At 50.7% G+C, this 27,902-nt stretch overlaps 2 protein-coding genes and 1 pseudogene across 3 annotated transcripts in view; 1 reads left to right on the top strand and 2 right to left on the bottom strand.

Annotated features, from left to right (window-relative positions):
• Positions 1-3,569, top strand: part of TMC6 (transmembrane channel like 6) — a 17,387-nt gene extending 13,818 nt beyond the window's left edge. Inside the window, exons 21-22 of the mRNA XM_024761018.1 lie at positions 2,108-2,177; positions 3,302-3,569. Of these exons, the coding sequence (XP_024616786.1) occupies positions 2,108-2,177; positions 3,302-3,368 (137 nt within the window). The 3' untranslated portion in view covers positions 3,369-3,569. The remainder of the gene's footprint in view (positions 1-2,107; positions 2,178-3,301) is intronic.
• Positions 3,570-8,300: 4,731 nt separating this feature from the next.
• Positions 8,301-9,710, bottom strand: LOC112410335 (uncharacterized; annotated as a pseudogene). Its single transcript, XR_003005415.1, has one exon. The product of XR_003005415.1 is annotated as an uncharacterized LOC112410335 (transcript).
• The window catches only part of TNRC6C (trinucleotide repeat containing adaptor 6C), an 82,717-nt gene continuing 63,125 nt past the window's right edge, over positions 8,311-27,902 (bottom strand). The window contains exons 15-23 of the mRNA XM_024760854.1: positions 27,844-27,902; positions 24,439-24,606; positions 22,906-23,097; positions 22,273-22,416; positions 18,413-18,529; positions 16,390-16,584; positions 15,560-15,630; positions 14,922-15,061; positions 8,311-10,700 (exon numbers count right to left, since the gene is read on the bottom strand). The exon at positions 27,844-27,902 is cut by the window's right edge and continues 24 nt beyond it. Coding sequence (XP_024616622.1) covers positions 10,340-10,700; positions 14,922-15,061; positions 15,560-15,630; positions 16,390-16,584; positions 18,413-18,529; positions 22,273-22,416; positions 22,906-23,097; positions 24,439-24,606; positions 27,844-27,902 — 1,447 coding nt within the window. The 3' untranslated portion in view covers positions 8,311-10,339. The remainder of the gene's footprint in view (positions 10,701-14,921; positions 15,062-15,559; positions 15,631-16,389; positions 16,585-18,412; positions 18,530-22,272; positions 22,417-22,905; positions 23,098-24,438; positions 24,607-27,843) is intronic.

Genomic DNA, 27,902 nt, shown 5'->3' with positions numbered 1-27,902 from the left:
TGTCCCTCCCTTCCTGCGCAGTTACTGGGCCTCCCACCACCTTTGAAAACAAGTCACTACCCCGTAGGTCAGAGTCACTTGGGCTGGCATTTCCCCAGACAGGAATGGCCTTTCACCTGGTCCTGTCCTCCCGGAGTCTGGGCTGGCTGCTCAGGGGCACCTGTCAGTGACAGCGGGTCTCCCCTGAACACTTGGTGGGCCCTGACCTCATCCCCAGGGCCCCAACTTTGCACCCAGGGCCCTGACATCACTCTCCCCACTGCTGTTTCTTCTTTTTTCCTTTTCCTTCCCAGTGTACTTAATGCTTGAGCCCACCTTGGGGCCAGCTGGTGCCTGTGTCCCCTAGGCGGTCACATCAGGGCTGGTGGCCACCAGCCACTCTTCGTTAGAAATGACTTGGGGGTCAGCTGCTGGGTGTCAGCCGAGGCAGGACAGGGCTGGGGTGCAGCTCGCCTGTGACTCTGCTGCTGGCTAATTGGTGCAGGGACTCTGGGTCAGGTCTTCTTGGGTGGAAGGATGCCCTGGGGACAGCTCCCACTTTTTATACGGTTATAAGTAAGGCGGTACAAGGTAACCCCTCTCCTCCCCTTTCACAAACCGAGGGCAGGGCTCAGGCTGGGCATTTTGGCTGAGGTTCAGGTATTGGAAGTGGGCTTTTCCCAACCGGCTCCTGCCCTACCTTGTAGAGTTTTGGGGCCTGCGGTGTCCCGTGGTGGTGGGACGCACAGCAGCGTCGGGAGGGGAATCCCAGCTCCACCCGCCGTTCCTCTAGGAGCTGAAGGACGGTTCCCCAGGCGGCCCTTGCTGCAGGCTGGGTCCTCCCAAGGCCGAGGCTGGCCCTGGTTCTGAGTCTTTGGGGCCACACTTCTGATCTCAGCCTGCGCTCGGAACATCTTTTCCCTGGCCTGGGCAGGTGGCTTACTCAGGTGCACAGCCCTCTGTACCCACCAACTCGATGGAGAGAAAATGGGGAGGTCTCTTAAGGAGGTCCCACCTCGTAGTGTCTCAGCGCCTTCGTGGGTGAGCCAGGGTCCCCAGCGCCCAGAACGCATCCTGACCAAATTGCTGTTTTCCCTTTGTGAAGACTCCCTGCGAGGAATCCAGTCTGACCCCGGGGTTCGATGGGCCCTGAAATCCGCCTGATGTTTACTGGGTCCTAGACTTAAAGCTTTATGTGCGTTTTCACAGTCACTTGTCGAAAGAGCCCTGGGTTGGCCAGTACCTGCCCCAAAGACGTCTTTGTCCTAATCCCAGAAGCTGTGAATATGCCACGGTTACGTGGCATTGGGGTTGTGGGATTAGGTTCGCAGATGGAATTACAGTTGCTAATCAGCTGACCTGGAGGTGGGAGATTATCCTGGATTATTCGGGTGGGCATGATGTAATCGTAAGGTCCTTAAGAAAGGAAGTGGGTGAGTCACTGTCAGAGAAAGAGGTGTGAGAAAGACTGGACTGGCCATTGCTGGCTCTGAAGGAGGCCATGAGCCCAGGGATGTGGGCAGACTCAGAAGCTGGAACAGGCAAGGATAGATTCTCCCCAGAGGCTCCCGAAGGAACCAGCCCTGCTGACTCCTTGATTTTAGCCCACTGAGACCCATTCTGGACTTCTGACCTCCAGAACTGATGTTACATTTGTGTTGTTTTAAACCACTAAGTTTCCATAATTGATTAGGTCAACAATAGCAAACTAATAAAAGCCCCATGACACAGACATTTGTATCCCTCTTTTACAGATGGTGACCGAGGTCAGAGGGGAGGTAATTTGCCCAAGACAGACTAAGTGTCAGGGCCGGTTGCACATTGAGTCAGGCTGGGTAGGCAGCCCTCACTGTGCAACTGATCACATTTCCCTTTTCACCTTGGCCACTAGGAAGCTTAGATGCATATGTGTGTGTGTGTGTGTGTGTGTGTGTGTGTGTGTGTGCCCACTACTTGGCTCTTGGTATTTCCTTGTCCTTGTTTGGTGCCTCTGTCCCCCTTCTTTAAACTTTTTGTGCTTGTGATGTCAGACACTCTTTATGAGCTACCCCAAGTGCAGTCTGGAACAGGGCACTTCTGGACGGACACGTGATGGCTGTTTTCTCAGCCTTTGTGTTCTGGCATTTCTAGGAGGGGGAAGACAAAATCTTCTTAATCAACAAGCTTCAGCGTATCTATGAGAGGAAGGAGAGGAGCAGGTGAGGGGCCCTGGAGGGGAGTGTGTGGGGGAGAAGGAACGGGTGCTGCACCAGGAGGCCTCTTCCCGCCGGCGGTGGGGAGGGAAGTGGCTGCCGGCGTCCCTGGGTGGCCTGCAGCCTCTTGGGACTCCCCTACCCTCTTTCCCCACCTTTCCTCCTCAGGTGTGTGGGGCATTTGGGGGAGGAAGAAAAGTTTGCTGAGAAAGGAAAAAAAAGAAATGAAGGAACTGTGTGCAGGGGGCAAGGTGGAGCTGGGGGTCTCTCACGCCCTTTCCCTCCTCTCTGCCACCCCCGTCTTTCTTTTTTTAAATATTTATTTTATTTATTTTTTGGCTGTGTCGGGTCTTAGTTGCGGCCCGCGGGATCTTCGTTGAAGCATGTGGGCTCTTTTGTTGTGGAGCGTGGGTTCCAGAGTGCGTGGGCTCTGTAGTTGTGGCACGCGGGCTCTAGCTGAGGCACGCGAGCTCAGTAGTTGTGGCGCGTGGGCTTAGTTGCCCCACAGCACGTGGGATCTTAGTTCCCCATCCAGGGATCGAACCCACATCCCCTGCACTGGAAGGCGGATTCTTTACCACTGGACCACCAGGGAAGTCCCTCTGCCACCCGCGTCCTGATGGTCCCGGCTGCCCTGGCGCAGGGCTGGGGCTGTTCCTGCGGCCGCACATCTCACCCTTCAACTGTTACCTGCGGCTGAGCCCAGGGAAGGGGAGATGAACTCAGACATCGTCCTGCTGCCTGGATAGACAGGCCACCCACGGGAATGCACACACACCCCTCCTCAAGCCCCGCCCGGCCAGGTGGGCCAGCTGAGGTCTGCAGGTCGAGGCCCCTGGGGCTCCCCCGCCCCGACCCCAGGCAGCAGGAGCCCCCAGAACGAGCCATCTAACAAGATCCCCTGCCCACACCACTCCCTCCCTTGCCAAGGCCTACCGGTGGTGAGTCCCGGCCTCGTCCGGCTCCTTCCACTTCTCTCCAGAGCCTTTCAGCCCTGGGAGGCCTGGAAACAGCTCCTGAGGAAGGCTGCTGGGGATCCTCTGGGATGACCGTGGGGCTTCTCAGCCTCCCAAGCGAGGCCCGTGCTGCCCAAGGCAACGGGGCCCCTTGCCAACTCCCCTTTCTGGCAGGGTTGGTAGAACCGAGGAGGCCGTGATGCCCCCGGCCGTATTCACAGACGACTGGGATGCCCAGTAGGACAGCGCTGGGCCTGGCAGCCCGGGAACCCTGTCACCCTCGGTTCCCATGGACCTGCAGACACAGATGCCGCCTGGAGATGGCCCTGCTGGGACACGGGGAAGGTGACGGGAGTCTGCAGCCCGTCTGAGGCTGGAGCACCCCCGGTGGACCCTGCCCAGGACTGTATTTATTCTGATTAAACACATTTTGCGAAGTGGGCTTGTCTTGTGGGAGTCCATGCTTATGTTCAGGCCTGCCCAGGTGCCCAGGGCTGTAGGTACAGCCCGTGGATGACCTCCAGGCCGAGGTCATGGGAACTTCGGCCTCGTGCATGTGCCGCCCCTTCAGTTTCTCCCTCTGGTTCTTCAAGGCTGCTCTCCTTGTCAGGCCAGGGCCCTGTGGCCTACCAGATGCCCGAGGGGCCTCCCCTGGTGCCGGGCTCCCCATGAAGCAGACTCTGTGCGGCTTCAGTGTTGAGCGCAGGGCGCCCTCTTCTGGCCCCGCCCCCAATGGCAGGGATGGACCGCGCTGCAGCTTCAGGTGCTGCCCTGCCAGCCTTGCGGGACAAGAACGGGGGTGCGTGGAGGGTGACGAAGTGATGCTCTAGTGGTTACTGGGGTGGGGGTGGAGGGAAAATATAGGGCGGGACCGGGGTGGGTCATTTGCTAGTAACTAGCCGTGGCGAGAGGAGCCTGCAGGCCAAAGAGCAGCCAGCGCCCAGGCCTGTGGCAGGAGCGGGGTCTGGCTGCTGTGACTGGCGGGGGGTGACCCCGGGTCCTGCCAGGCTGTGCTTGAGGAGCCTGTGGGGTGCCGTGGACCAGAGGGTGCGGGGAGGAGGGGACGGAGCTATCACAGATCCAGTGCCCGCTGTCCACAGGAGCTGGGGCAGCGGCCGCCGTGGGAAAGGATGGGAGAGCGGCGATGGGCCCACGTTCCTCATCCCAGCAGGGAACCTGGGAGAGCAAACCTGGCCTGGGGGGGCCAGGCCAGCCCCGCAGTGAAGATGCCACTGCCGTTAGCAGTGCTCCCAGCTGGGCCCACGCTAACCCCGAATGGTCCCTCTTCTGAGGACGGTCCCACGCAGGGTGCTCCTGCATTTGGCAGACGTCCAGGGGCAGACTGTCACCTTTCTCTGGCGCCCGACAGATCAGGCAGGATTCCTGGGCCTGTTGTGGCTGGTCCCAGCCAGGAGGTGCTTAAGGACCTCTACGAGTAGTTGGCCTGGGCTGTGTCTCCGGGCGTGAGTGCCGCTGGGTGAGGTCGGGTGAGGACGCTCACCTGGGCTCTAGGGGCCAACACCCCCGCAGATGTCTGCCTCTGTGCGAAGAGGGTGCACTTTTGGATGGTTGGATGGATGGACATAAACTGACCACATCAGTCTGAGCTGGCACTGCCACCAGCTATGACTGGGCCCACTTCGCCTGCCTTGCAACAACTATGAGGTCAGTCAGGACGAGCTACTGACGACAAATAGGCGAAAGGCCCGCGGGTATTTCTGCAGAAGCCACGTGTGATGGTCATTTGGTGGCCCTGGCTGTCGACTCAAGCGCCAACTGAGGTGTTGCTGTGAAGGCATCTTGTAGGTGCTCGGCACCCAGTCAGCTGGCTTTAAGGGTTTTATCCCCAGTGACATGTGTGGGCCTCATCCAATCAGTCGAAAGTCCTCAAGAGCAAGGCTGAGGTTTTCCGGAGAAGAAATTCTGCCCAGGGCTGCGGCACCACCCGACCTGGCCGTGTACAAACTCCAGGCTCGCCAGCCCTGCTACCGCTGGAGCCAGGTCTCTTTACAGGCACACCTATCGCCCATCGGAGCTGTTTCTGATACACACGTGGCCTCAAGGTCCTCCAGCTGGAATATTCTGTGGTGGATCCTGTGTGGGGCTGACCCAGCGAGCGATGGCCGTGGAGTCAGATGGGCCTGCATTTGACCCTCATCAGCTCATGGCCTCGGGCACATTCTGTAACCTCTCCCAGTCTCAGTCCTCACCTCATGGGGCTGTTGAAACAACAGACACAGTCCTACACAGTGCTTAGCACCCTGCCTGGCACATAGGAGTTTTGCTAAAAAAAAAAAAAAAGCAAAGAGCTAGCTGTGACTGCCAAATGAGACGCGCTGAACTCTTGGAAATGGCTATTCCAATGGGTAGGCGGCCGACAGTCTCAGCCTGACAGGCTTCCTCTGACACTGCCTCTGCCCTGGCTGCTCGGTGGAACCAACTGGGGAGATGTAAAAACTCGGGGGCCTGGGCCACAATCAGAGATTCCGGTTGAATGTGTGAGATGTGCCCTGGCACTGGGATTTTAAGAACTTTCTGGCTAATTCTAACACGCAGCCAGGGTGGAGAACCAGTGAAATGTCCCTTAAGCCTGAGGCTTCTGCGCACTTAGGGAGCATCTGGAAATGTGCTTCTGGTTTTCAGGATGACTGGGGATCCAGGCTCCGGGGCCAGGCCTGCCACACGGTCTGCCATTCAGGGGACGGTCCCACACAAGCTAAGCTGTGAAAACTGATGTGTAAAGCCAGTTAAGTTAACTACATGTTTCCACCACGACTCTTACGTGGTTTCTCCTTGATCCACCCCATATGTTCTATTCCTGCAAAGAATCTTCTCGAAATGCCTTCCTGAGTGAACGCGTGCTCAGCAACTCAGCTCCTCGGATCTTGTCGTTTATGCGGTTAGAATCAGTGCTGGCCAGGACGGCTCCCTCCTGGCCTCTCCTCTCCATTCAACAGTCCCTTCTTCGCACATCAAGCTTCTACTCACTGAGCACCCTGCCTTCTTTCTTTGCCTTCTCCCACGGTATCGCCACAATGATTTTTTTTTAAAAGTGCAGCTCTGAGCCTTGATTTTTCTCTTGATCCCAGACACCGAGCCTCCTTTTCACCTGCGGGTACCAGGAGCCGCCTCCACTCCAGGCCATGAGGCTGTCAGTTGGCTTACCCTGTGTTCCCCACCTGTCCCCTACTTTCCCCGGGCCTGGGAGGAAAGTGCCACCTCCTCCATGAGGCCTGCCTCAACCTGGAGGCACTGGGCTTGTTCTCCTAGGAGCAGGCACGGGGCCGGCTCGCTCCCTGTAGCGATGCTGGACTCACGGGCACTGAACGAACACTTGCAGAAGGGCTGCTCACAGCTCCGGCAGGGTCGGTGCCTCCAGGTGCGTACAAGGGTAGGGTGTCAAGTACATTCCACTGTCCACATTCTGAGTTCCATGAGTTTCGTTCTAGCCTTTTGCTTCTCCTCCGGATGGTGGCTCTTCTGCGCTTTCCTCCTCCGCTTTCTAAAGAGGCCAGTCAGAGCGGGGAGCTCGCCGTCTCGCCTGCGGGGGCCAACCCGGGTCCTATCTTCTCGATAAAACGTGGCCGAGGCGCCTAAGAGTGGAGAGAGAAAGACACTCACTCTGCTGGTCTCTGAGCGGGGGTCACAAAGGACATTCTGGCTGGTTTTCAAGAGGCTGTCTTTACAATCCTGACGTGACAGGAGCACCGGTGCTGAACTTACTTAAGGTCATGGCAGGCGACCCAGGGGTGGACCTGAGAGCCAGACCCGAGTGTTCTGACTGCCGCCTGAACCCCGTGGGGAGAAGGCTGCTGCTGCTTTGCCCAGTGCCGTCACTTCAACTGTGCTTGTACAAGACGCTCTGTAAAGTTAGCTAAGGCTACTTTACCGAAACGAATGTCTAGGAAAAACAAAAGACCTTTTTTTAAAAAAAAAAAAAAATTTTATTTATTTATTTTTGTCTGCGTTGGGTCTTTTTTGCTGCACGCAGGCTTTCTCTAGTTGCAGTGAGCGGGGGCTACTCTTCGTTGCGGTGAGCGGGCTTCTCCTTGTTGTGGCTTCTCTTGTACGGGCTCTAGGTGCGCGGGCTTCAGTAGTTGTGGCGCACGGGCTTAGCTGCTCCGTGGCACGTGGGACCTTCCCGGACCAGGGCTCGAACCCGTGTCCCCTGCACTGGCGGGAGGATTCTTAACCACCGTGCCACCATGGAAGCCCCAAAAGACCTTCACTACTCTCTTCTCTCCGAATATTTCTTATGCCCAAACTGGGTCATGGGTGAGAGGGAGCAATGGTCCTCGGCTGGGGCCACGTCCCACGGCTGCCCCAGACGACACCGGTTCCCACACGGAGCGGGTGGGTCCAGGCTCTACTGCACCTCTCGAAGACTAGTAATAAGATTTCAGTGTGGACTGCAAAACCACAAAACAAATGATAAGATCACAAGTCAAGCAACCAAAACTTGGAGGGTATCTGAATATATACGTGAACTCTGAGGACGGCATAAGACGACACAGGGAATTTCTTACACACAGTAGGACAACTCTCTCTCCCAACACATACAAAGTGAATTTGGATGACATCCGCCTCTGAAAAATAAAAAACACATTTATTTGAACAGCCAAGAAAAAAAATTGCAATTTATTAAGATTCAACAAAGCGTTGTACTTTTGAAAGCAACTTTCGGTGCATTTTCTTCAACAATCACATTCTATGAGGAAAAACATTAAAAGCCACAAACTTGTCTTTTAATCTCAGAGTTACAGACATCTTTAATTCAAAATAAAAGGTCCAAAGGAAAAAACCAAACCCACCCCAACAAAAAACAAAAACAGAGAGAATCTTTACTTCCATCCTCGATTTAAAAATATCAGTTTTCTACAACTCGATGCTAAATGCAGCATGGGAAGCTGTATGTCTGGGTGCACACGGGCACGCACGCACGTATATTTGGTGTACATACATAACGCAGGGACGTGTACATCAAATATACAGAACGCATGTAATGGCAATGAGATGCACTTACTCTGAGGAAGGTCTGTTTAGCTAAATACACTACTGAACTTGAGAAAAAAGTCTTGAACCAGTTTGTGCATAGTTCATGATCCTCTATAAAACCAGCTTTTGTTGATCTGCAATTTTGCAGGAACTTTTTTTTCTTTTCTTTTTTTTCTTGTTTTTTTTTTTTGTTTTGTTTTGATAAAACCATTAAAAAGCTAATTAAAAAAAATGTAATGCACAAGTTTCCTGATCAAGCAGGCAGGGAGCACATGTTCATATATTTTTTTAAACATACTCAAGGGTATGTTACTCCATTGTCTTTCTTTCTTGCGAAACAATCAAAACATCGATCATCTTTAAAACATAAAGCAATTTTTAATATATAAAGCACTCTTCGAACATCTATTTCCTTTGAGTCCATTATTTGGTACATACGTAACTGCTACACGTTAGAGATTAGGTATCTTTCTTCTTTGTGTTTTTTTTTTCCTCTTTTTTCTTTTTTTTCTTTATTTTTTGTTTGTTTTTTAATAACATCTTCAGTGCTAGGAGTTGGGTTACAAAATACATGAAATGGTGTGGAGCTGCCCCTCGGGAACCCTGGCTTTCCTGAGAGCGCATCCGCGTGTGCAAGACAGTGACCACAACTCGTCACCTGGACGAAGGGGACAGTCGACAGAGTCCACGACGGTGGCCGGAGGGGAAAACAACACTGTTCAATCCCAGAGCTCTGAAGTAGCGGATCTGCATTCTGAAAATAGGTTTCTTTACGACGGAAGTCTTTTTTTTTTTTCTTTTCTTTTTTTAAATTCCTTTTTAAAATTTTTTTATTTTAAAGTCTGAAGGAGAAAAAAAGGTCTGTAAACAGGTGGGAGCCCTCACCTCGGGCTCCTCCGAAAGCAGAGTCACAACCCACGTCCAAGTGCTTGTTTCCGTTCCTCCCGCGGAACCATCCACCCTCTACAAGTATCTATGGCCACAGTTCAACGAGAGTTGTTTTCTCTTTAACTCTATATTCCAAATGGAAAAATGGTACAATACTCTGGTAATAATTTTCTTGCATTAGTCCACAATAAAAAGCTGCTAAAGGTAGGTATACATATTATTTCTCCAGAGATATACACTGTAATTTTTAAACGCAATAACAGAGTCCTTGAGTAAACATTTACACATGAATTGTCACCGGCCCTGTCCTATGAATTCTCTTTAATGTATAGGATTAGCTAAAGGAAGGGCAGGGACACTCAGTGCAAAGTTAGAAGCTAATAATAACAAACGTTTGACCAATGCGCCAAAAAAAAAAAAAGCACATACTGAATAAAAGGGAAAACCCACAGTTAAATCCCTCACACACTTAACACACACAGAAAGTGCGCACGCACACGCACGCACACACACACGTGCTTCTGTTTCAACACACACACACATAGGCTGTGAACTTAGAAATTTTTCCTAGAGCCTGTTTCTGCGTACTGATGCCAACCTGGAAGTGTAGAATTAGACTTAGAAAGTGTTCACATTTCATTATTGGCCTGCTGGATTCAAGTATTTGCATGTTTGATATGTCTATTTTTTTTAACTTTTAAAAAATATTTTTTGGGATTAAAAAAAATGACATGAAAAAGTAATGAAACAAGGGTAATGTGCATAGGCGGCTCCGTGGGAACAGAGAACAGATCGCAGACCGCTCCTTCCGCTCGGCTCGCTGGTCTGGGCCGCCAGGACCGCGTCCCAGTGATGGACACCAGCCCCCCCTGATTACGGGGTCCGCCTCTGGTAATGTGCGTAACCGTCACAGGCTCGGTTTAAATAGGCTTTCTCGCCTCCCTCCCTCCCTCCCCACCCCCTTGATAAAATAACCCTTTCCAGCCCACAATCTGAAAAGTGCCCTTCATGAAAGAACTATTCTAAGCAGCTTTTATACTTAAAAAATCAAAACGACAACACACCATACAAACATAGGACGACACAAAATAAAAAGCTGTGAGAAGCATCCTGTCATCACACGTGACACTGACCCAGCGCAGCCCGCACTGTCTTGGGAACAGTTCGCAAGGACTGCGGCCAAGGTTCGTCTTCAGTACTGGACAGAGGTACTCGAAAGGGCTGCCGGGCTGCTCGGGTCAAGCGGGGTCCTCAGCGACGCCCGGACTGGAAAGGGTCAGCGTTTCTTCCTAGTGCTGATGACTGCGGTGCCCACGCGGCCTCTCCGGGCTAGATGGACTCCCCACTGAGAAGGTCGCCGGGAAGCAGAGTGTTCAGCGGGGTTGGGCTTCCGATGACTCTGCCATCGTCGCTACTGGGGGGGCCCCACAGGCTGCTGGAGTACTGGGGGACCCCGCCCCACAGCAGGTCGCTGCTCCCTTTGCCTGCCAGGCACGGGGCGTTCCAGTGGCCAGTGTCGCTGCGCACCAGGCCGTGGGAGCTGCCCGAGGCGCCCAGCCGCGTCTGGCTGGTCCCAGCGCTGGGCTGCCAGCTGGAGGTGGGCGGCAGTGCTTGGCCTTGGGCTAAGAAACGGTTCACTTCTTCTTCGCCAGCGAACTCGGCCAAGATGGTAGTGTTTCCCAGAACACACCTAAAAGAGCAGGACAGCAACGAAAATAAGAGCTGGTTTTTTGAAAAGATACACAGAATTGACAAACCTTTAGCTAGACTAACCAAGAAAAAAAGAAGACACAAATAAACAAAATCAGAAATGAAAGGGAGACACGACAACTGATAACACAGAAATACACAGGATGTGCCAACAAACTGGATAATCTAGAAGAAATGTTCAAATTTCTAGAAACATACGATTTACCAAAATTGAATCATCAATAGAAAATCTGAATGGACCAATAATGAGTAAGGAGGTTGAATCAATAATCAGCTGATTACTCCCAATACAGAAAAGCCCAGGACCACACAGATGGTTTCAATGATGAATTCTACCAAACACTTAAAGGGGAATTAACATCAAATCTTCTCAAACTTTTCCAAAAAACTCAAGAGGAGGGAACACTCCCAAACTCATTTTATAAGGCCAATATTATCCTGATACTAAAGCCAGATAAGGACACTACAAACAAACAAACAAACAAAACAAAAAACAAGAAACAAAACCCCCAAAAACACACACAAAAAAACAAACAAAAAAACCCACAGACCAGTATAAATGAATATAGATGCAAAAATTCTCAAAAAAGTAAAGATTCTCAACAAAGTACACGCCGGTTAAGTGGGACTTATCTCTGGGATTCAGGCAGGGGTGGTGGTTCAACATATGTAAATCAATAAATGGGATACACCACATTAACAGAATGGAAGATCAAAATCATGTGATCATCTTAACGGGCGTAGAAATAACATTTGACAAAATACCACGTCCTTTCAAAAACAAAAAACCACCACGTCCTTTCATGATGAAGACTCAACAAATAGGGTACAGAAAGAACAGGCCTCAACATAATAAAAACCATACATATACACAAAGCTAACATCATTTTCAATGGTAAGAGGTTGAAAGCTTTTCTTCTAAGGTCAGGAGCGAGACAAGGGTGCTCACCCTCACCTCTTCTATTTGGTATAGTATTGGAAGTCTTAGCCAGAGCAATCAGGCAAGATAAAGAAACAAAAAGTATCCAAGCTGGAAGGGAAGAAGTAAAATTTATTTGCAGATGACATCATCTTACATAGAGATAACCCTAAAGACTCCATCAAACATCTGTTGGAAGTAATCAAAGAATTCAGTAAAATTGCAGAATATAAAATCAACACCCAGAGAGCAGTTGCATTTCTTTCTATACACTAACAATGAAATATCTGAAAAAGAAAGAAAGAAAAAATCCAATTCACAATAGCATCAAAAACAATAAAACACTTAGGAATAAATTTAACCAAGGAAGTGAAAGATCTATACCACGGAAACTACAAGACTTTGATGAAAGAAATTGAAGAAGATACAAAAGGAAAGCCATCCTGTATTCATGGATTGAAAGAATTAAAAATACTTTTAAAATACCCATACAACCTAAAGCCATCTATAGAGTCAGCGCAATCCCTATCATATTCCAATGGCATTCTTCATAGAAATGTATAAACAATCCTAAAATGTGTACGGAACCACAAAAGACCCCAAACAGCCAAAGCAATTCTGAGAAAGAACAAAGCTGGACGCATCAAACTTCCTGATTTCAAACAACACTACACAGCTACAGTAATCAAAACAGTATGGTACTGGCATAAAAACAGATACACAGACCAATGGAACAGAATAGAGAGTCCAGAAATAGATCCCCACATACACAGTCAACTAATATTTGACAAGGGCACCAAGGATACTCAACGTGGAAAGGACAGTCCCTTCGATAAATGGTGTTGGGAAAACTGGACGACCACATGCAAAAAAATGAACCCCTACCTTACACCACTCACAAAAATTAACTTGAAATGGACTAAAGACTTAAACAGAAGACCTGAAACCATAAAACTCCTAGAAGCAAACATAGGGAAAAAACTCCTTGACACTGGTCTTTGCAACAAAATTTTGGATGACAGCAAAAGCACAAGCAACAAGAGAAAAAAATCAACAAGTGGGACTACATCAGACTAAAACGCTTCTGCACAGCAAAGGAAACCATCAACAAAACGAAAACACAACCTATAAAATGGGGAAAGTATCTGCAAACCATCTATCTGATATAGAGAATATCCTGTAACTCAAATATATAGAGAACTCATATAACTCAATAACAAAAAAACCCCAAACAATCTGACTAAAAAATGGGCAAAGCAACTGAATAGACATCTTCCCAAAGAAGACATAGAAATGGCCAACAGACACATGAAAAGATGCTCAGCATCACTAATTATCAGGGAAATGCAAGTCAAAACCACAATGAGGTATCACCTCACACTCGTTAGACCGGCTATCATTAAGAAGACAAGAAATAACAAGTGTTGGTGAGGATGTGGAGAAAAGGAAACCCTCCTACACTGCTGGTGGGAACGTAAATTGGTGTAGCCACTGTGGAAAAACTATACAGGTTCCTCAAAAAATTCAGACTAGAACAACCATACGATCCAGCAAGCCCACTTCTGTGTATATATCCGAAGGAAATGAAAATAGGCTATTGAAGAGATAGATATCTGAACTCCCATGTTTACTACAGCATTACTTAAATAGTCAAGATATGGAAACAACCTAATTGTCAACAAATCAGTGGATAAAGAAGATGTTTACACACACACACACACACACACACACACACACACACACACAGATACAAACAGACACACTGGAATATTATTCAGCCATGAGAAAGAAGGAAATCCTGCAACAACATGGATTAATCCTGAGGGTCTTATGCTAAGTAAGTCAAAGATAAATACTGCATGATATCAATCATATACGGAATCTAAAAAAGCCAAACTTGTCGAAACATTCGGGAGTAGAATGGTGGTTACCGGGGGCTGTGGGTGGGAAATGGGGAGAGGTTGGTCTCAGGGTACAAATTTCCAGTTAGAAGATGAGTGAGTTCTGGGGAGCTCGTGTACAGCGCGGTGACTACAGTTAGCAATTCTGTATCCTTTACTTCAAAGTTGCTGAGACAGTAGATCTTAAATGTTCTCACCACAAAAAGGAAATAATAATCATGTACCCTGATGTGGGTGTTAGCTCACACGGTGGTAACCATATTGCAATATATAAATGTGTCACATCAACACTACACTCTAAACTGACACGCTGTTGTATGTCAGTTACATCTCAAAACAAAAACTCAAAACAAACAAACAAAAAAAGCAGAACAGGGGTCATGTGAGCAGAGCAGCTGTGTGTCTTCCTGTGTTCGCCTCGTTGGCGTTTCCCCCCCTTTTTTTTTTTCAATGGGAAAAGGGCAGCTGGAGGCTTCATGTCACAGGCCACCCAGAAATGGTCCTGCAGTTTACGTTTTAGTATAGCTATTTCCAAGGCCAGATTATGACCTTTTTTTCTCACTTTAGACTTCCAGCAGCTATGTCGTGTCGGTGTAGACAGCACATTCTTAAGGAAGTGCATGAATGGACCGTTAAACTTGGGCATCATTTAGGGTCAGTGCAATTTTATACCCTGGGCTAAAAACAGGAAGGATTAACTTCTAGGGCCCACACCCCAAGTGATGTCGCTGAGTAGATCTACTCACACATCTTATCAAAAGCGTCCTTTAATCAGGGGAGAGGAGTTGGCTGCAGGGACCACTACGAGGCCCAGCAGTGGGTCTGACTGTGTCGTGTGCCTGGAGACATCTTCTATGGACAGAGCATCTTCTATCACTGGGCTCTACATGTGCTCTCTTGGGGGACCCTTTCCCTACTGGGTTGGGGGGAGGCCGAGCCACGGGACTTCAGCAGCAGAAGAAACCGGCACGTCACAAGACACCTATTACGGGGTGAATTGTGTCCCCCCAAATTCATATGTTGAAGCCCTAGGCCCCAAGACCGCACTGTGCCTGTATTTGGAAAGAGGTCTTTAAAGAGGGAATTGAGGTAATATGAGGTCAGGGGGGTGGCCCTAATTCACTTAGACTGGTGTCCTTAGAAGGAGAGGAAGTCAGGACACAGACACACTCAGGCTGAGAGACTTGAGGACATAGGACTGGGCAGCTGAGTGCAGGCCGAGGAGAGAGGCCCCGGGGGCGGCCGACCCTGTCCACACCACATCGGACTTCCTGCCCGCCCGCGGTGCTCTGTGGCTGCGGCCCCAGGACCCACCCACAACGCCCAGCCCCCGCACCACCGGGCTGCAGCCAGGGCTGCGCGGGGCAGGGGAGGGACATACATGTGCAGGGACTTCTGGGCCTTGGCGGCTTCCTCCTTGGAGCTGTACCGGACCACGGCGTTGCCTTGGGTTAGGTTCAGGTGGAATGTGATGAGAGGCCCGTGCTGCAAGCACAGCGTCCGCAGGGTGGAGCCGTCGATCTGATTAAGGAAGCAGAGGGGTGGTAACACGCGTCCTGGGGATTCTTCACTATACACGTTTATGAAATCCAGGTGCACTGTGCCTTGGGAAGATGTCTGTCCTTGAAAGGGCTTACTATATGATTACGATATTAACCTCCTGCACCTTGTAACTTACTGTGTAATTTAAAATCTTGGACATTTCAGTTATAGTTTCTGAGTTGGGCTAACAGAAGGAGGAGAAAACCCTGCTTTGGTTCCAACCCCCTCTCTCCAGAGCACATCGCACAGAGCCTCGCGGCCCCCGACCCTGGGAAAAGTGAGCACAGGCCAAATCGTTCTGGAGCGGGTACAGGTGAGCAGTTCTGTTTATAAGGGGACACTCTTTCAGCCTCGGAAGAGTGAAAGGCAACATGGTTAAATGACTCATGCTGCCGGCGCTGCCTCTGGGCCACGAGTGAGGCCTCGGGTCACCGACAAGGCCCTCAGGCTGGCGATGCCCCCACCGGGTGCCTGTACCTGGGGCGTGAGGTTGCGGAGAACGAGCCAGCTGCTTGTCCTTCCTGAGGTGTCAGTACTCCAGGCAGAACCTGTGCCCAGGGAAGAACCCGGTCAACAAGGCTGCGGTGAGTCAGACAGCTCTTCCCAATGCCCTCCCGTCTCACCACACGGACGCAGCATGGGCCGAACCTGTGCTCCAAGCCTTTCCCAACCCCTGGAAACCAACCCAGAGTCACAGTCCCTGCAGACCCCCGGGACGCGGATGTGGCGGCAGAGGCTTGAGAACTGCCTGGAAGTTCTGGTCTCCTCCTCTGCCCCCCTCCCCCACAGCTTTATAATCAATGCTCTAAAATCCCACTTGCTAAGAAAAATGAAGCAGACTTGCAGGGCTGGCTTCACTCTCGGCTTCTTAAATGCCCTGTGCACCCGGCTCGTCCCCGCAGTTCAGCAGGGGGCCGGAAGAAGCCTCCAGAGCTGCAACTTGGGATGGGGTGGTGCGCTCACACTGGGAATCGAGACCCTCATGCTCATTGATCGGGCCTCTCCAAGGGCCCAATGCGGCCCCTCAGTGGGTGCCGAGACCGCCCGCTGGGACCTCCTGGCTCCGAACAAAGCTGTGTGCGCGAGCACCCAGGGCTGATGCTGAAACACAGGCAGCGGAGCCTGGGCCCAGATAATCCCCGAGGGTCTAGGGCGACTTGGCCCCTCCTAAGCCCTCCCAGGGTCCAGGAGTCCTTACAAAGGAGCCGTAGGGCAAAATGATAGGTATCTTCCCTAAAGGACAAGCGGAGCAGGCACAGACACCCCCGTCCCAGCCACCCTGTTTGGACACGAGAACGGACGCGTACCCGAGGAGTAGGAGCTGGTCCAGCCGAGGGGACTGGCTCCCCAGGTGGAGGAAGGCTTGGGATTGGTTAACCCTGGAGGTGGCCTTGTGGGTGCAGTAGTGTTTCTGGGCACCTTCCACAGTTCATGAGACAGAGAGGCTTGTGTGTGAGAGGCAGGGCCAGAGGACCACGTCGATTTAATGTCTGACAGTTTACCTGGAAAGGCAGAGAAGTGGAGCATAGGCATTCCTGAGACAGAGAAGGAAAGTCATGGCAGCGCCTAGGGAATCACACCAGGCGCTCTGGCTCCAGAGGACTGCGTGACCGGAATGAAGCACCAAGTCAAGCTCCCACACGAGGACCACAGGCATCCTCTCTCTTGAATTTCTGCCCAGAGACACAGTCTGCTGGTGTCCGGTATAGACCTTGCCAGTACTTCTGATACTTAATTTGCTAAATGTGCCAGACACGCGCTTGCCACCCAGAAAAACTGCATTTTTGTAGTTCAGTGTTAAAGCCAAACTTAACAAATTCTGCTGGGACACGTCTTATCTCGTAACAAACTACTCAAGGTCAAGAGCTTTTTACGCCATTTCTTTAGGTGTCAGTCCCCTGTCAAAGCAACGCCCCCTCTGACATAACCTGCCTAAGCTCACGCTGACCAGCGTCATCTTTGCGGCTTTGAGACTCGCTCCCCATGCCTACAGAAACGGGTGTGGCCCAGGGCTGAGCGGTCTGGCATCTTGGCACCTTGGCCGGGGGGAAGCCTGCTTTAAGGCCCTTGGGGAGAAAAACCAAAACCAGTAATGACCACCAGCTCCAGCCCCTCCTGTGCCCGGGGCACCTGCCACGCCCGCTTCAGCGGCCCAGCGCTGCCAGGACAGCAGGCAGAGTGGTCGCTGTCACCGTGCTCCTTGGGCAGCAGGGCAGCGCCCAGGCCGGCACAAGCCCCGTGTGGAGCGCCTCTGCCACCCTGGCGGCCAGGGTCGACTGCAGCTTCACAACAACAAATGCTAATCTGAGCAAAGGCGTCACTGATCAGAAAAACCAAAACGCCATAAAAAACTGCCTGAGATATGGGAAGACGGTTTTGCTTGCCCATCTCTTTAGCCAAATGATTGGGAAGCATTAGAGGCCTAACGCATCCCCTTTGTAAACATCAGAGGGAATAAACATTAGAAGGAATAGACATAATCCAGAAGCTCTTTTTCTCTCTCTTTTTAAATAAGACGCTAAAGTACATCAAAACTGCTTTCTCCCCTAGGCACTGGTATAAAAGGAATTCCTACAGCATTCTTACACGGATTTAAACAAAGGCTGGTGGACTGCAGAAACATATTTGAGGAAATTTATAAACAATAAACCCTCTTTACTTAAGTTCCACCTCTTTTTATAAACCTGTACTGTACACATTCTGTTTGTGTGTGTGTATCCATTATCTCTATCCTTGTCTTAGAATTTCCAGATAACAATTCCTTTGAAGTTACTATGACAAACAATTCTCAATTCTCCTCTCAGCCTAAAAGAAAGTTCTAACTTGAAAGACTCGTAAGGTCTATACTGAGAGAGGAACAACCCAGGCCCCGCACCGATCCCAGAGACGGCAGTGAAGCACCGGGCTGCTGTGGCCTCCTAGCCCCTGGGGGCCGATGCAAGCTAACAGCAGGTCCCCAGAGGTGGCCGCCGTCACGTCTTTAAGCCTCCTATACCCCTGGTCTCATGGCTACGGGCGGGAAGGGAGGAGAGGGGAAAGGAGCTGATGTGACACATCCTGCCCTGGGGAGTTTACGTAATCCCCGGATCTTCGTGACAGCCCACGGAGAAGGTGTCACCATTTCCACTCCACGGGGCTGGGTGGTGGGTGGGAGCAGTGGTGCCCGAGGCCCCACGGCTGCTCAGCAAAGCTCAGGCCCGCTCTCCATCACACCACATGGCCTCCCAGCTCAGGGAGGAGCAGACAGACCACCAGGAAAAGCCAGGCCATCCGTTTTGTTTGCGGAAAGAGAGAAAAGGCTACCTGCAAGTCGAGAGGCCAGGTGCGTACCTGCAATACTAGGAGCGGGCACAAGGCTGCTGAGAGAGCGACTGTAGCCGGAGGCAGCGAGCGGCCAGGCACTCGAGGAAGGCAGTGTGGCACTCTGAGATGACGGTGGGGAGGACCCTGCAGAACCAAACGCGGCACTAAGAAAGGTGAGCACAGGCCTGCGGGGTGAGCCGCTCAGCTTGGGCGTGAGAGTCCTAACAGCCAAGAACCAATGTCCTCCTAGGCTGCCGTTTGAGCAAATGGTGGAAAATGAGAGCGTGATGCGGCCAAGACCACGGGGAGGAGAGGAAGACACGGGCACACCGCCGCCTCTGGGGGCCCGGGGCCCTGGGAGAGGCCAGGGCGGGGTGCGGGAAACCAGGCAGCAGGAGGGAAGAGAACGACCACCGAGTGTTTACAACAACATGTCCAAGTTCCGAAGGATCCCACGGGTTTCCCCTTCCAAGTAAGATAAAGATAAAAACACAGGGCCAACTCCACCTTTTCACACCTCCAACAAGATCCACAGAGCTGTAAACAGAACTCCAAGCTTTCTGTTACAGATTTTGCCATAAAAAGACCAGCGCTTTTCCTGACTCAAAAGGTCTCACGTATCCCATCTCCCCCATTCGTATTTCTCTTTTGAATACTGGAATAATGAGGAGAAATGTGTGCTAGTAACTGTGTCACTGTGAGCTATCTTGTCCCCAGAACTGCGGTTCCCTGTTCCTGCTCCCGGGAGGGGGGCTGACAGGGTGTGGCCCCTGGAGCACCCCTGCCGGTGCTGTTTCCATGTCACCCCATCCGTTTTCTGAGGAAAGCGGGAAGCCAGGGAAGAGGGAGGATGAAGCAGTGGTGACTTGTGGGTTAAAGCACGATGGATCAGAGCTCTTCTGACTTGGCAAGTTACTCGGCCAGAGTGTGGAAGCTGTCCGGGGGAGGGGACAGGCGCACACAACAGTCTGGCTGTCAGGTTTACTACCGTGAACGGAATCTCACAAGACACGGGCCCCTGACGCAGGGCCCCAGCTGGGATGGCACTGAACAACGTCGGGAGTACCCTTCACTGGGACTACCAGGCGTGTGGCACCTCCCAGACTTGTGTGGTCTACAACCTGCACAGCTGTTTACAGCTGCTCTGCTGTAACTGACCTCCTTAGAATATGGCATGAGAGCGGATGAACATTAAAATTTATTTGTAATCTGCAGGTCTTCAGTTTTAAAAGATGTCAGCTTTACTGACAACCTAATCGTAGTTCCTGAACCCTCTGCTTCCATTTACCAACAAAATGCAATCAACCCAAGATCCCAAATTATAGACTATTTAACCCTACGTGGCATTTCTTTTATAATTAACAGTAGGATACTTAGATTTTAACAGTGTTCTAGTTTTGACATTTTTAGTTTCATAGTGGAAACTGTCCCAAAAATTCTGGTTAATTTTCCTTTTCGTATCAATTTGTCAGGAAATGGCACAGCTGCATTTTACCATTCTGGTTGATATTCACCTCATAAAGGTTAAAACTATAAATAACATCCAAACAAATACTGGGCTAATTAAAATTTTTAATATCAAATCAGAACTTAACACCAATGACAATAAATAAAAACAAAAATGCAAATAAAAACCCAACACCTAGTATACTCAGTAAAAAAAAAATTCCGTTATGAAAGTACGCAAAATAAATAAGCCAACAACAAGAGGCCAGTGGCATTTCTCACTCTTTTCCTTCTAGGGCACATTTCCTCCATTTTTTTCTCTGTATTTTATTTATTTGTTTATTTTTGGCTGCGTTGGGTCTTCGTTGCTGCACGCAGGCTTTCTCTAGCTGTGGCGAGCAGGGGCTACTCTTCGTTGCGGTGCGTGGTCTTCTCATTGCGGTGGTTTCTCTCGTTGCGGAGCACGGGCTCCAGGCGCGCGGGCTTCAGTAGTTGCGGCGCGTGGGCTCAGTAGTTGTGGCTCGCAGGCTCTAGAGCGCAGGCTCAGCAGTTGTGGTGCACGGGCTTAGCTGCTCCGCGGCATGTGGGATCTTCCCGGACCAGGGCTCGAACCCGTGTCCCCTGCATTGGCAGGCGGATTCCTAACCACTGTGCCACCAGGGAAGTCCCTTCTCTGTATTTCAGATCAAGTTGGTCACTCAAAAATACGACAGGCTTTTGTGGCTGGGCCCTGAGTGAGGTCAGCCCCTGGGGCGCCTGAAGGCCCTCGAGTGTTGGGTGCGGCACATGGGCCCTGGAGAGGGCCCTGGAGAGGGGCGGTCAGCGAGGTCTGGCCTTTGCAGTTTACTTCTGGCCCTGCGGCTGTGGTGCCTTTTGTAAGTAAGTTCTACGTAAAGATCCGTTCATCCCGCCCCTTCTCTCAGATAAACAAACCAGGAGGTGGGGGAGCCAGGGCTTTCCGGGGCGAGGCCTGGTCACGGGGTGGAGGCGGCGCTGTCCCAGGGCTCCAGCCCCAAGAGGTCACACAGCGCCATGTGAGGCTGCAGGGAGCTCTCTGTTCTACAGCTGAGGTCCCGTTTCAGCCAACATCTCTGAGGCTGAGCTTCCCTCTGCCCTGACGTTCGTCTCATCTGCTCAGCTCTGCCCTCGGAACTCCCCTGCCCCTCCAGGATGCCTGTGTCGCGTCACGGCACACGCGTGCGAAGGCGGAGGTGGCCCACAATGCCCCAGGTGCCAGGGACCACAGGCTGACCATCAGGCACCAGTTGGGAAGCTCTGCTCTGTGCCGAGCAGCCTCGACTCTTTCCAAGGTCTTCTACTGCCCTGATCGGCATGGCTCACCCACCCTCCACAACCTTGAACACGCTGACCCACCCGGCTGCCCGGCTCAACCCAGCGGCCACACGCAGGGTGCCGAGGGGCGATGGCCAAGTCTCACCTCTGGCTGTGCCACCCCCCGGTCCCCACCACCTCAAACAGGCTCCACGTCCCCACAGCCTCTCGTCCCCCGTGCCACTCATCTGTCCCTGACCTTGGGGTGGCCTGCAATGTCCCTGCTCTGAGAGGCAGCCGCCTCGCGACACGAGGAATGCACGGCACTAAATGGGAAGGTGATCTGTGTTTATGGTGTCTTTCTACCCGAACCACAGGCACGCAGAATCCTGTCACTTGAAAGAACCATTGATAAGAACGGCCTCTCCCCCACAGGCCATATTTAGGTAGGAAAGGCCTCTCCCCCACAGGCCATATTTAGGTCGGAAACGTAAATTAATGTTTTGGGAAATATGCGAGTGGCCTTATTAGTGCTGAGCATCTCTGGTAAGCTGGCTCTTCTTTCCCATTATTAGAATTATGAGGATAAAACTCCATCAGCAACGGCACTTACAGAGCGTCTTCATTAGCAGGCCTTAAGGAAAGGCAAGTTACTGCCCTTCTCGACACTGCATTTGAAATCTGTTTATGTTCCGTAACCTTGCAGCTCAGCTCATCACTTGCTCTGACTGGATCCTGAAGTCTGAAGAGGGTGTGCCAGACCTTACAGCATCAGGAGCTTGTGCCAGGAAGCAAGTCCTGGGGAAAGATCTCAGGCTTTTTACCAGACTCTTTGAGGAAAGGAAAAATTGGCTGACATGGAAGAGAAAAGGGTCAGTTCACTTCTAGCTCAAAGAGATTTCAAGTGGAAACCTTCTTCTTAAAAAGCTTGGTGGTTAATGTTGTTATAACACAATGTTTATAAAAACCATGTGTTAATAAATCCAGCAGAGACACTGAACCCAAATCAATTTCCACTTCCCCGTAAGCACTACGTTGCATCACCCGGCAAGAGAAGGTCCCCATCGGACGTGCCCTGCACGCCCCAGCCTCGCCACCCACACCCTCCCGCTGCCCTGGAGCGCCTGCACGGAGACCACTGCATGGACACGGGCGGGGCGCCCCCTCACCTCCACTCTTGAGGAGGTAGCGGTTGACATCCTGTATGGTGGTATTGATGGTAGGCCCGGTGGGGACACTTCCAGGAGTGACGTCAGGGTCATTCTCGGGATCTATATTCTGAAGTCCTTTCCAGGGAACTCCAGGATGGAACTCTGGAAAATTCCAAACAAATGAAAATCAACACATGAGTATTAGAGCACCTTCATGTTGCTTCATGATAGCTTACGGAAATGTTTATAATCTGCTAACTAAGTTAAGAGGCACACTTTAGACTTTCTTTAGTAAATCACCAATCCTTCGGAACAAACCAGGTATTATAGCTACCACGCTGAACACTAAGATGGTGTCCCGACGGGAGGATAAAGCCCAGACATACTCTGACTGGACGGGACACAGCGCCCCCTTCCCCACTCTCCTTCCCCTCTCTCCTTCGACTGAACTGAGGGCTGCAGAAAAGCCTGTGATGCCAACCACACCCACCATTTATCTGATGAATGGATTTCCATTGAAAAAGCCAAAGCTATGGGGTTAAGGCTTCCAGGATTCTGAGCTTGGATCCTGGCTTCTACTGCCTAATCGCTCCCATAGGCTTGGCGTGTTCCGATCGGCTGCCACAGGGAAGTGCGCACACTCTTTCTTACCTGGGGGCCAGCTGATGCTGGAGCCATTTGAGATTTTATCACTGTCAGATTTGGCACGTGACCAGCTATGGGGAACAGCTACAGGAGGACTGGCTGCTGACTCACTGCTCTGGATTAAATCGTACCGGCCATAGGAGTCGTCGATGGAGGACTTAGCTGGAGGCCCAATGCTCAGACCTCCAGGGATAGCACCTGGGGGGACGACAGGGAACAAAGAGCTGAGTGAACAGGGGACCCCGAGTCCCTGTGCTGGGCGCCGGGCCTTGCCCTTTGCACAGGTGCACGAACTCTCAGACTCGGTTTGGCCAGCACTTTCTGGGGCAAGTGGCTATTTCCGTTAGCCCAAACTTGGCCTTGAAAGACAAACTCTTTAAGAACTGTTTTAGTTGTTCAAGTTGGAATTCTTGATAAATGCACACCCACACCACGGTGAAGCCCTCTGGGGACAGCCTGTGAGTCCCTGTGGCCAGCTCCTGTCCTTGTTGCTGCCTGTGTCCCTTCCCCAGTCTGCTGCCCTCACTATGGAAGGACAAACAGGCATGTGGACTCGGAGGCCTTAACCCCACCCACCCTGGGCGACTGAGCTCTCTCCTGCCAAGGGAAGTGCCCAAATAGCACGTGACTATTTTCTTGTAGAATTAACCTTTAGGAAAAATTTTCTTTTTAGAATGCCTTATATTGAGAGAGAATTATACACCCTATTAAATTTCCTTTGCTGTTTATGCTATGAGGAATTTAAGAGCTAAATTTAATGCAAGTGAGATCACCTCCTATGGTTACTAGCTTTTTTTTTTCCCCGCCGTGGCCGTGCCTCGCAGTTTGCGGGATCTTAGTTCCTCGACCAGGGATTGAACCCTGGCCCCAGCAGTGAAAGCGCCAAATCCTAACCACTGGACCGCCAGGGAATTTCCTGGTTGTTAGCATCTGCTGTTTCTCTTTTCTAGGCATTAGATTTTCTATTGTGTTTTATCATTTTATTGAAAAAATTTTCTTTTAGACAAAGTTTTGGTTGAAGATACAGATACACGAGTGTGCGGCCGTGACCTGTATTCTTCGTTGCTCTGGGGCATTTTCAATTACTTCTTCGTTTGTAGCTAAGGTGTGAAAGTTGAGACTTGGAGAGGTTTGATCACTGACTACTTGGGATCTGACATACTCTGTAATGAAGTGGAATATGTATGTTTAACTTACTGAGGTAACACTGGTTTCTGACATGTAAGTGTCACGGGTGTGACACTGCATTTCGACTTTTGTCTACACCACGGGGTGCTCACCACCAAGAGCTTAGTTTATACCCATTTCCACACAGTTGACCCCCTTTCCCCATTTCGCTCTCCATCCACCCCTTCCCCTCTGGTTACCACTACTCTAGTTCCCTGTTTGTTGTGGTTTGGTTTGGTCTCTTGGAATATTTTCTATTCAGCTTTCAGCACTGAATTCTTAGAAGGGAAATGCACTACGAGTAATGAAACAAGCATAACCAGCGAGTAGGAAAGAAGTGACCAGACTCCAGGCACCTTGGCTCGGACGTACCATGCTTGCTGGGGTTCTGGTCGAGTGGAGAAGCAGCACCGGGTAAGTTATCCATTGGGTTGGGATGTGTCCACTGAGGGAGGCGGGACTGGGACTGCGACGGGTCCTTCACTGATAAACCACCAGTCATGTCCATGCTGCTGACATTCATGTTTGGGTTCAGTCCAGCTAAAAACAAAAACGCTATCAGGATACGTCTGCTCTTCCTCTAAACGTTTACTTTCTAAAGCTCTCCTAGAGAATCAAACTAAGTCTTAATTCACAGCCAAATATTTTAAATGTAACTTTTAATGCTGGAGGAAAAAAAAACCCTTTTTGCCTTTTTAGTAACACACATCTGTAGGAATTTTATTCCTAAATTAGGGGGACGATGGTAACAAATAGTCTTTGATTAAGTAAGACCAATGATTCTCTTCATTTTACTCACTTTGGTGCCAAACGTGGTCCTGAAGCTTCTCAGTCAGAGCCCACAGAAAAACAGAACAAGTCCAAACAACTAGGAAAGTCTTTTCTGATCTCAGGGCACCTTGGGCAAACTCACCAGATCCAAACCAGTCTCTCAGAGACGTAAACGGTACCCTAAGGTCCCACCGACAGAACAAGCTGGTGGGGAGACCCCAAATCTGCCTTTAGTGAACTCACTTTACAAAAGGCTGCTCTTAAGGAGTTTATGAATTAAACATCAAACTCCCTTAAAGGACTTGAACTATTTCAAAGTGTGGGTGCTGCCGTCTGCCCTGGCTGGAATGTGAGCTGATCCTGGGTTTATTTCTTACAGCTAAAAGCAGGCATGCACTGGGGCACGTGACAAGTGCCCTCACTGTGCTGGGTTAGTGGAGAGAGATGAGGGGGACGATAGCAAAAAGGCTGAAGTAAAGAGTCCCTGATGGAACACCCGTCATGAGCTGGGCAGGCTGCTTGGCCGGACAGAATGACCAGTGCAGGTGTGACCCAGTGTATCCAGGCCATTTCTAACCTGCGGTTCCCACACCACATGTCCTGGTACGGAGCAAAGGTACTGAACATTTTTGTTCTTAACTTTAAATCAAGAGCTTCAAACTCAAATGCCCGTATGGGCTAAGTAGGCAACACAAATGAAGGTGATGCGGGCCTGGTGGGGACAGCGCCCGCCCTGCTACAGGTGCTACCCGTGCAACCAGTGAATGGAACACAGGCCCAAGGCAGCCATTTTCAAGAGAAGCCAGAAGCCACTTTTGGTTGAAAATTTCCAATTTTTAAATGTTGGCAATCTCACACACACACACACACACACACACACACACACACACACACACACTGTGCAGACCTAACCAAACGCCCATGGGAGTCCGACACCACTGGGGGCTACCTCCACCCACACAGACCCAGTCAGGTGAGGGCACAACCGTTAGGACGGGCTTCAGACTGGCCTCCAGAGCACCCCAAGTCCCATGGCCGGGCCCCACCCTCCCCGTCTCGTTTCTTTCTGTTCCTCCCTCCACTGGCAGCCAGCCTGGCCGGCCCTCGCCGACACCGACGGCCTCTTCTTCCATGCGAGGCTGGCTCTGCTCCACTGAACTCTACTTGTTTGAGGTCCATGCTTAAACCCTGCTCTGATTTTTCTTTCCCCGCGCAAGGTGACCATGCACTCTCCCTTCCCTAAGCTCTGCAATAACCACATTGCACTGCCTATGAAGGCTGGTTTTCGTTTTTATACGCCTGGTCTTCCTGGGAAGACGACAAGCTTGGGAGTCAAGACAGCATCCGGAGAAGAGGCTGCACAGGAAGGAAGGCGGACGGGACTTAGAGCTGCTGAGGAAAAGGGGTGAGAACCAGCCAGAGAGGCAATTTTACAAACTAACTTTCTTAAACTTTATTAGCTATCTATTTTTAACACATTTATTTTTAAACTTTAATGTGATTATAAAATATTATCAGAAGTATTTTTCATCAATTTTGAAGATTCAAGGCACTAATTTTTTCACTTGTAGTAAGAAAAAACGTTTAAGGGTAAAGATTTGTGTACTACATTCTCTAAATATAGGTTAAGAGGACAGATGGATACTAGGAAGCTGAAGCTAAACATTTCAGGACAATAGATGGAACTGAATTTTCTTCTAAAACGACTATTATTAAAAAAGAAGTATTTACATAAGTAGCCAACATTCTACCAAGTGCTTGCTATTACAAAGTACTTTGCCTGTTAGTTCACCAAATCTTTAGAAGAACCCTATGAGGTAAGTATTCCCACTTTACAGATGGGGAGATTGAGGCAAAGAGCTGCCAGGCAGCTTAGTCGTGGGGGCAGTGTGGTGGCCTGATTCCTAAGGCAGGTCCTAACTACTAGACTATTCTGCTTCTTCAACACAGAGGAAAGTAACGGGTGGGACAATCACGAAGGGACAGAAGAACCGCAGTTTAGCATTTGTCAGTTTTGTATTAAAGACACACCACACTGGTTACATGTCAAGGAGAGAGCGCTCATGTGATCAGAACATAGCTCTCTTCTCAGAGATGTTGGTAGTATTCCACAGAAAGGGACCTCATTAGCCGAGATTCGCTGTCACTCACCTGGCCTTTGACCCTTTGGATATGTATTTCTCAGGTAACGAATTCCCTTTGCCCTGTAGCTTCAGACTCTAACAGCCAACCTGACAAGCCTGAGGCGCTTTCACCCACTTCTGGATTCTTAGAGCAAATTACAGCTGACCCTCGAACAACGCAGGGGTCACAAATCCGGGTGTAACTTTACAGCCGGTCCTCTGTACCTGCAAACTCAACCAACCGCAGGTCACGTAGCACCGTGATTTATGGGAAAAAACCCATGTGTAAGTGGACCACGCTGTTTCAGCCCGTGTTGTTCATGGGTCAACAGTATTCCCCGTACGATCACTTTCCTGACACAGCCCTTCTGACGGTCTTTAACGTCGTAACCTGTGTCCCTCCTGGCTGGCCTGTGTGACCTCGAGGGCGGCACCACATCTGCCACTGGCCTGCGGGTTTCAAGGGCTGGGCGGGTGCCCTACCGGTTGGGGGTGAGGGTGTGCGTGTTGATCTGGATGAGTACACAGTCGTGCTCTGCACTACAGGACTTGTGCGGGCAACCATGGCTTTTTAAGACGTGCCTGGTTCACGGAAAGCTGCATACCCTTCCTGTTCCCAGCAGTTCAGGCTGGAGAGAGCCAGGGATGGAACAAAGTGCCGATTCAACAGTGGAGAGGAGATCATTCTGGTACTACTTTCAAAGATTTTATACTGAAAGCACTTATGGGCGCAGCAAAATTCTTGCTCTGCAAAGACAGCTGGGGTCCCTCCCTTACGAAGGAGACCTGAGAAAGCCTCGCTCCGGTTTTGCCTGGAACTGCATTTCTGCCCGGCTGTTTCAGCCCCGCCAGGCGCACGTGGTCGGCGTCGACCTGGACTCACCGAGAGGGTAGGGAGCGAAGGTGCTGGGTGAAGACTGCTGCTCTTTGGTCTTCAGGTCG

Source organism: Neophocaena asiaeorientalis, unplaced genomic scaffold, assembly GCF_003031525.2.
Source record: "Neophocaena asiaeorientalis asiaeorientalis breed wild unplaced genomic scaffold, Neophocaena_asiaeorientalis_V1.1 scaffold30, whole genome shotgun sequence".
Classification (NCBI taxonomy): domain Eukaryota; kingdom Metazoa; phylum Chordata; class Mammalia; order Artiodactyla; family Phocoenidae; genus Neophocaena; species Neophocaena asiaeorientalis.
Note: the sequence above shows the minus strand (reverse complement) of the source record. Positions and strands in the feature narration are given on the sequence as shown.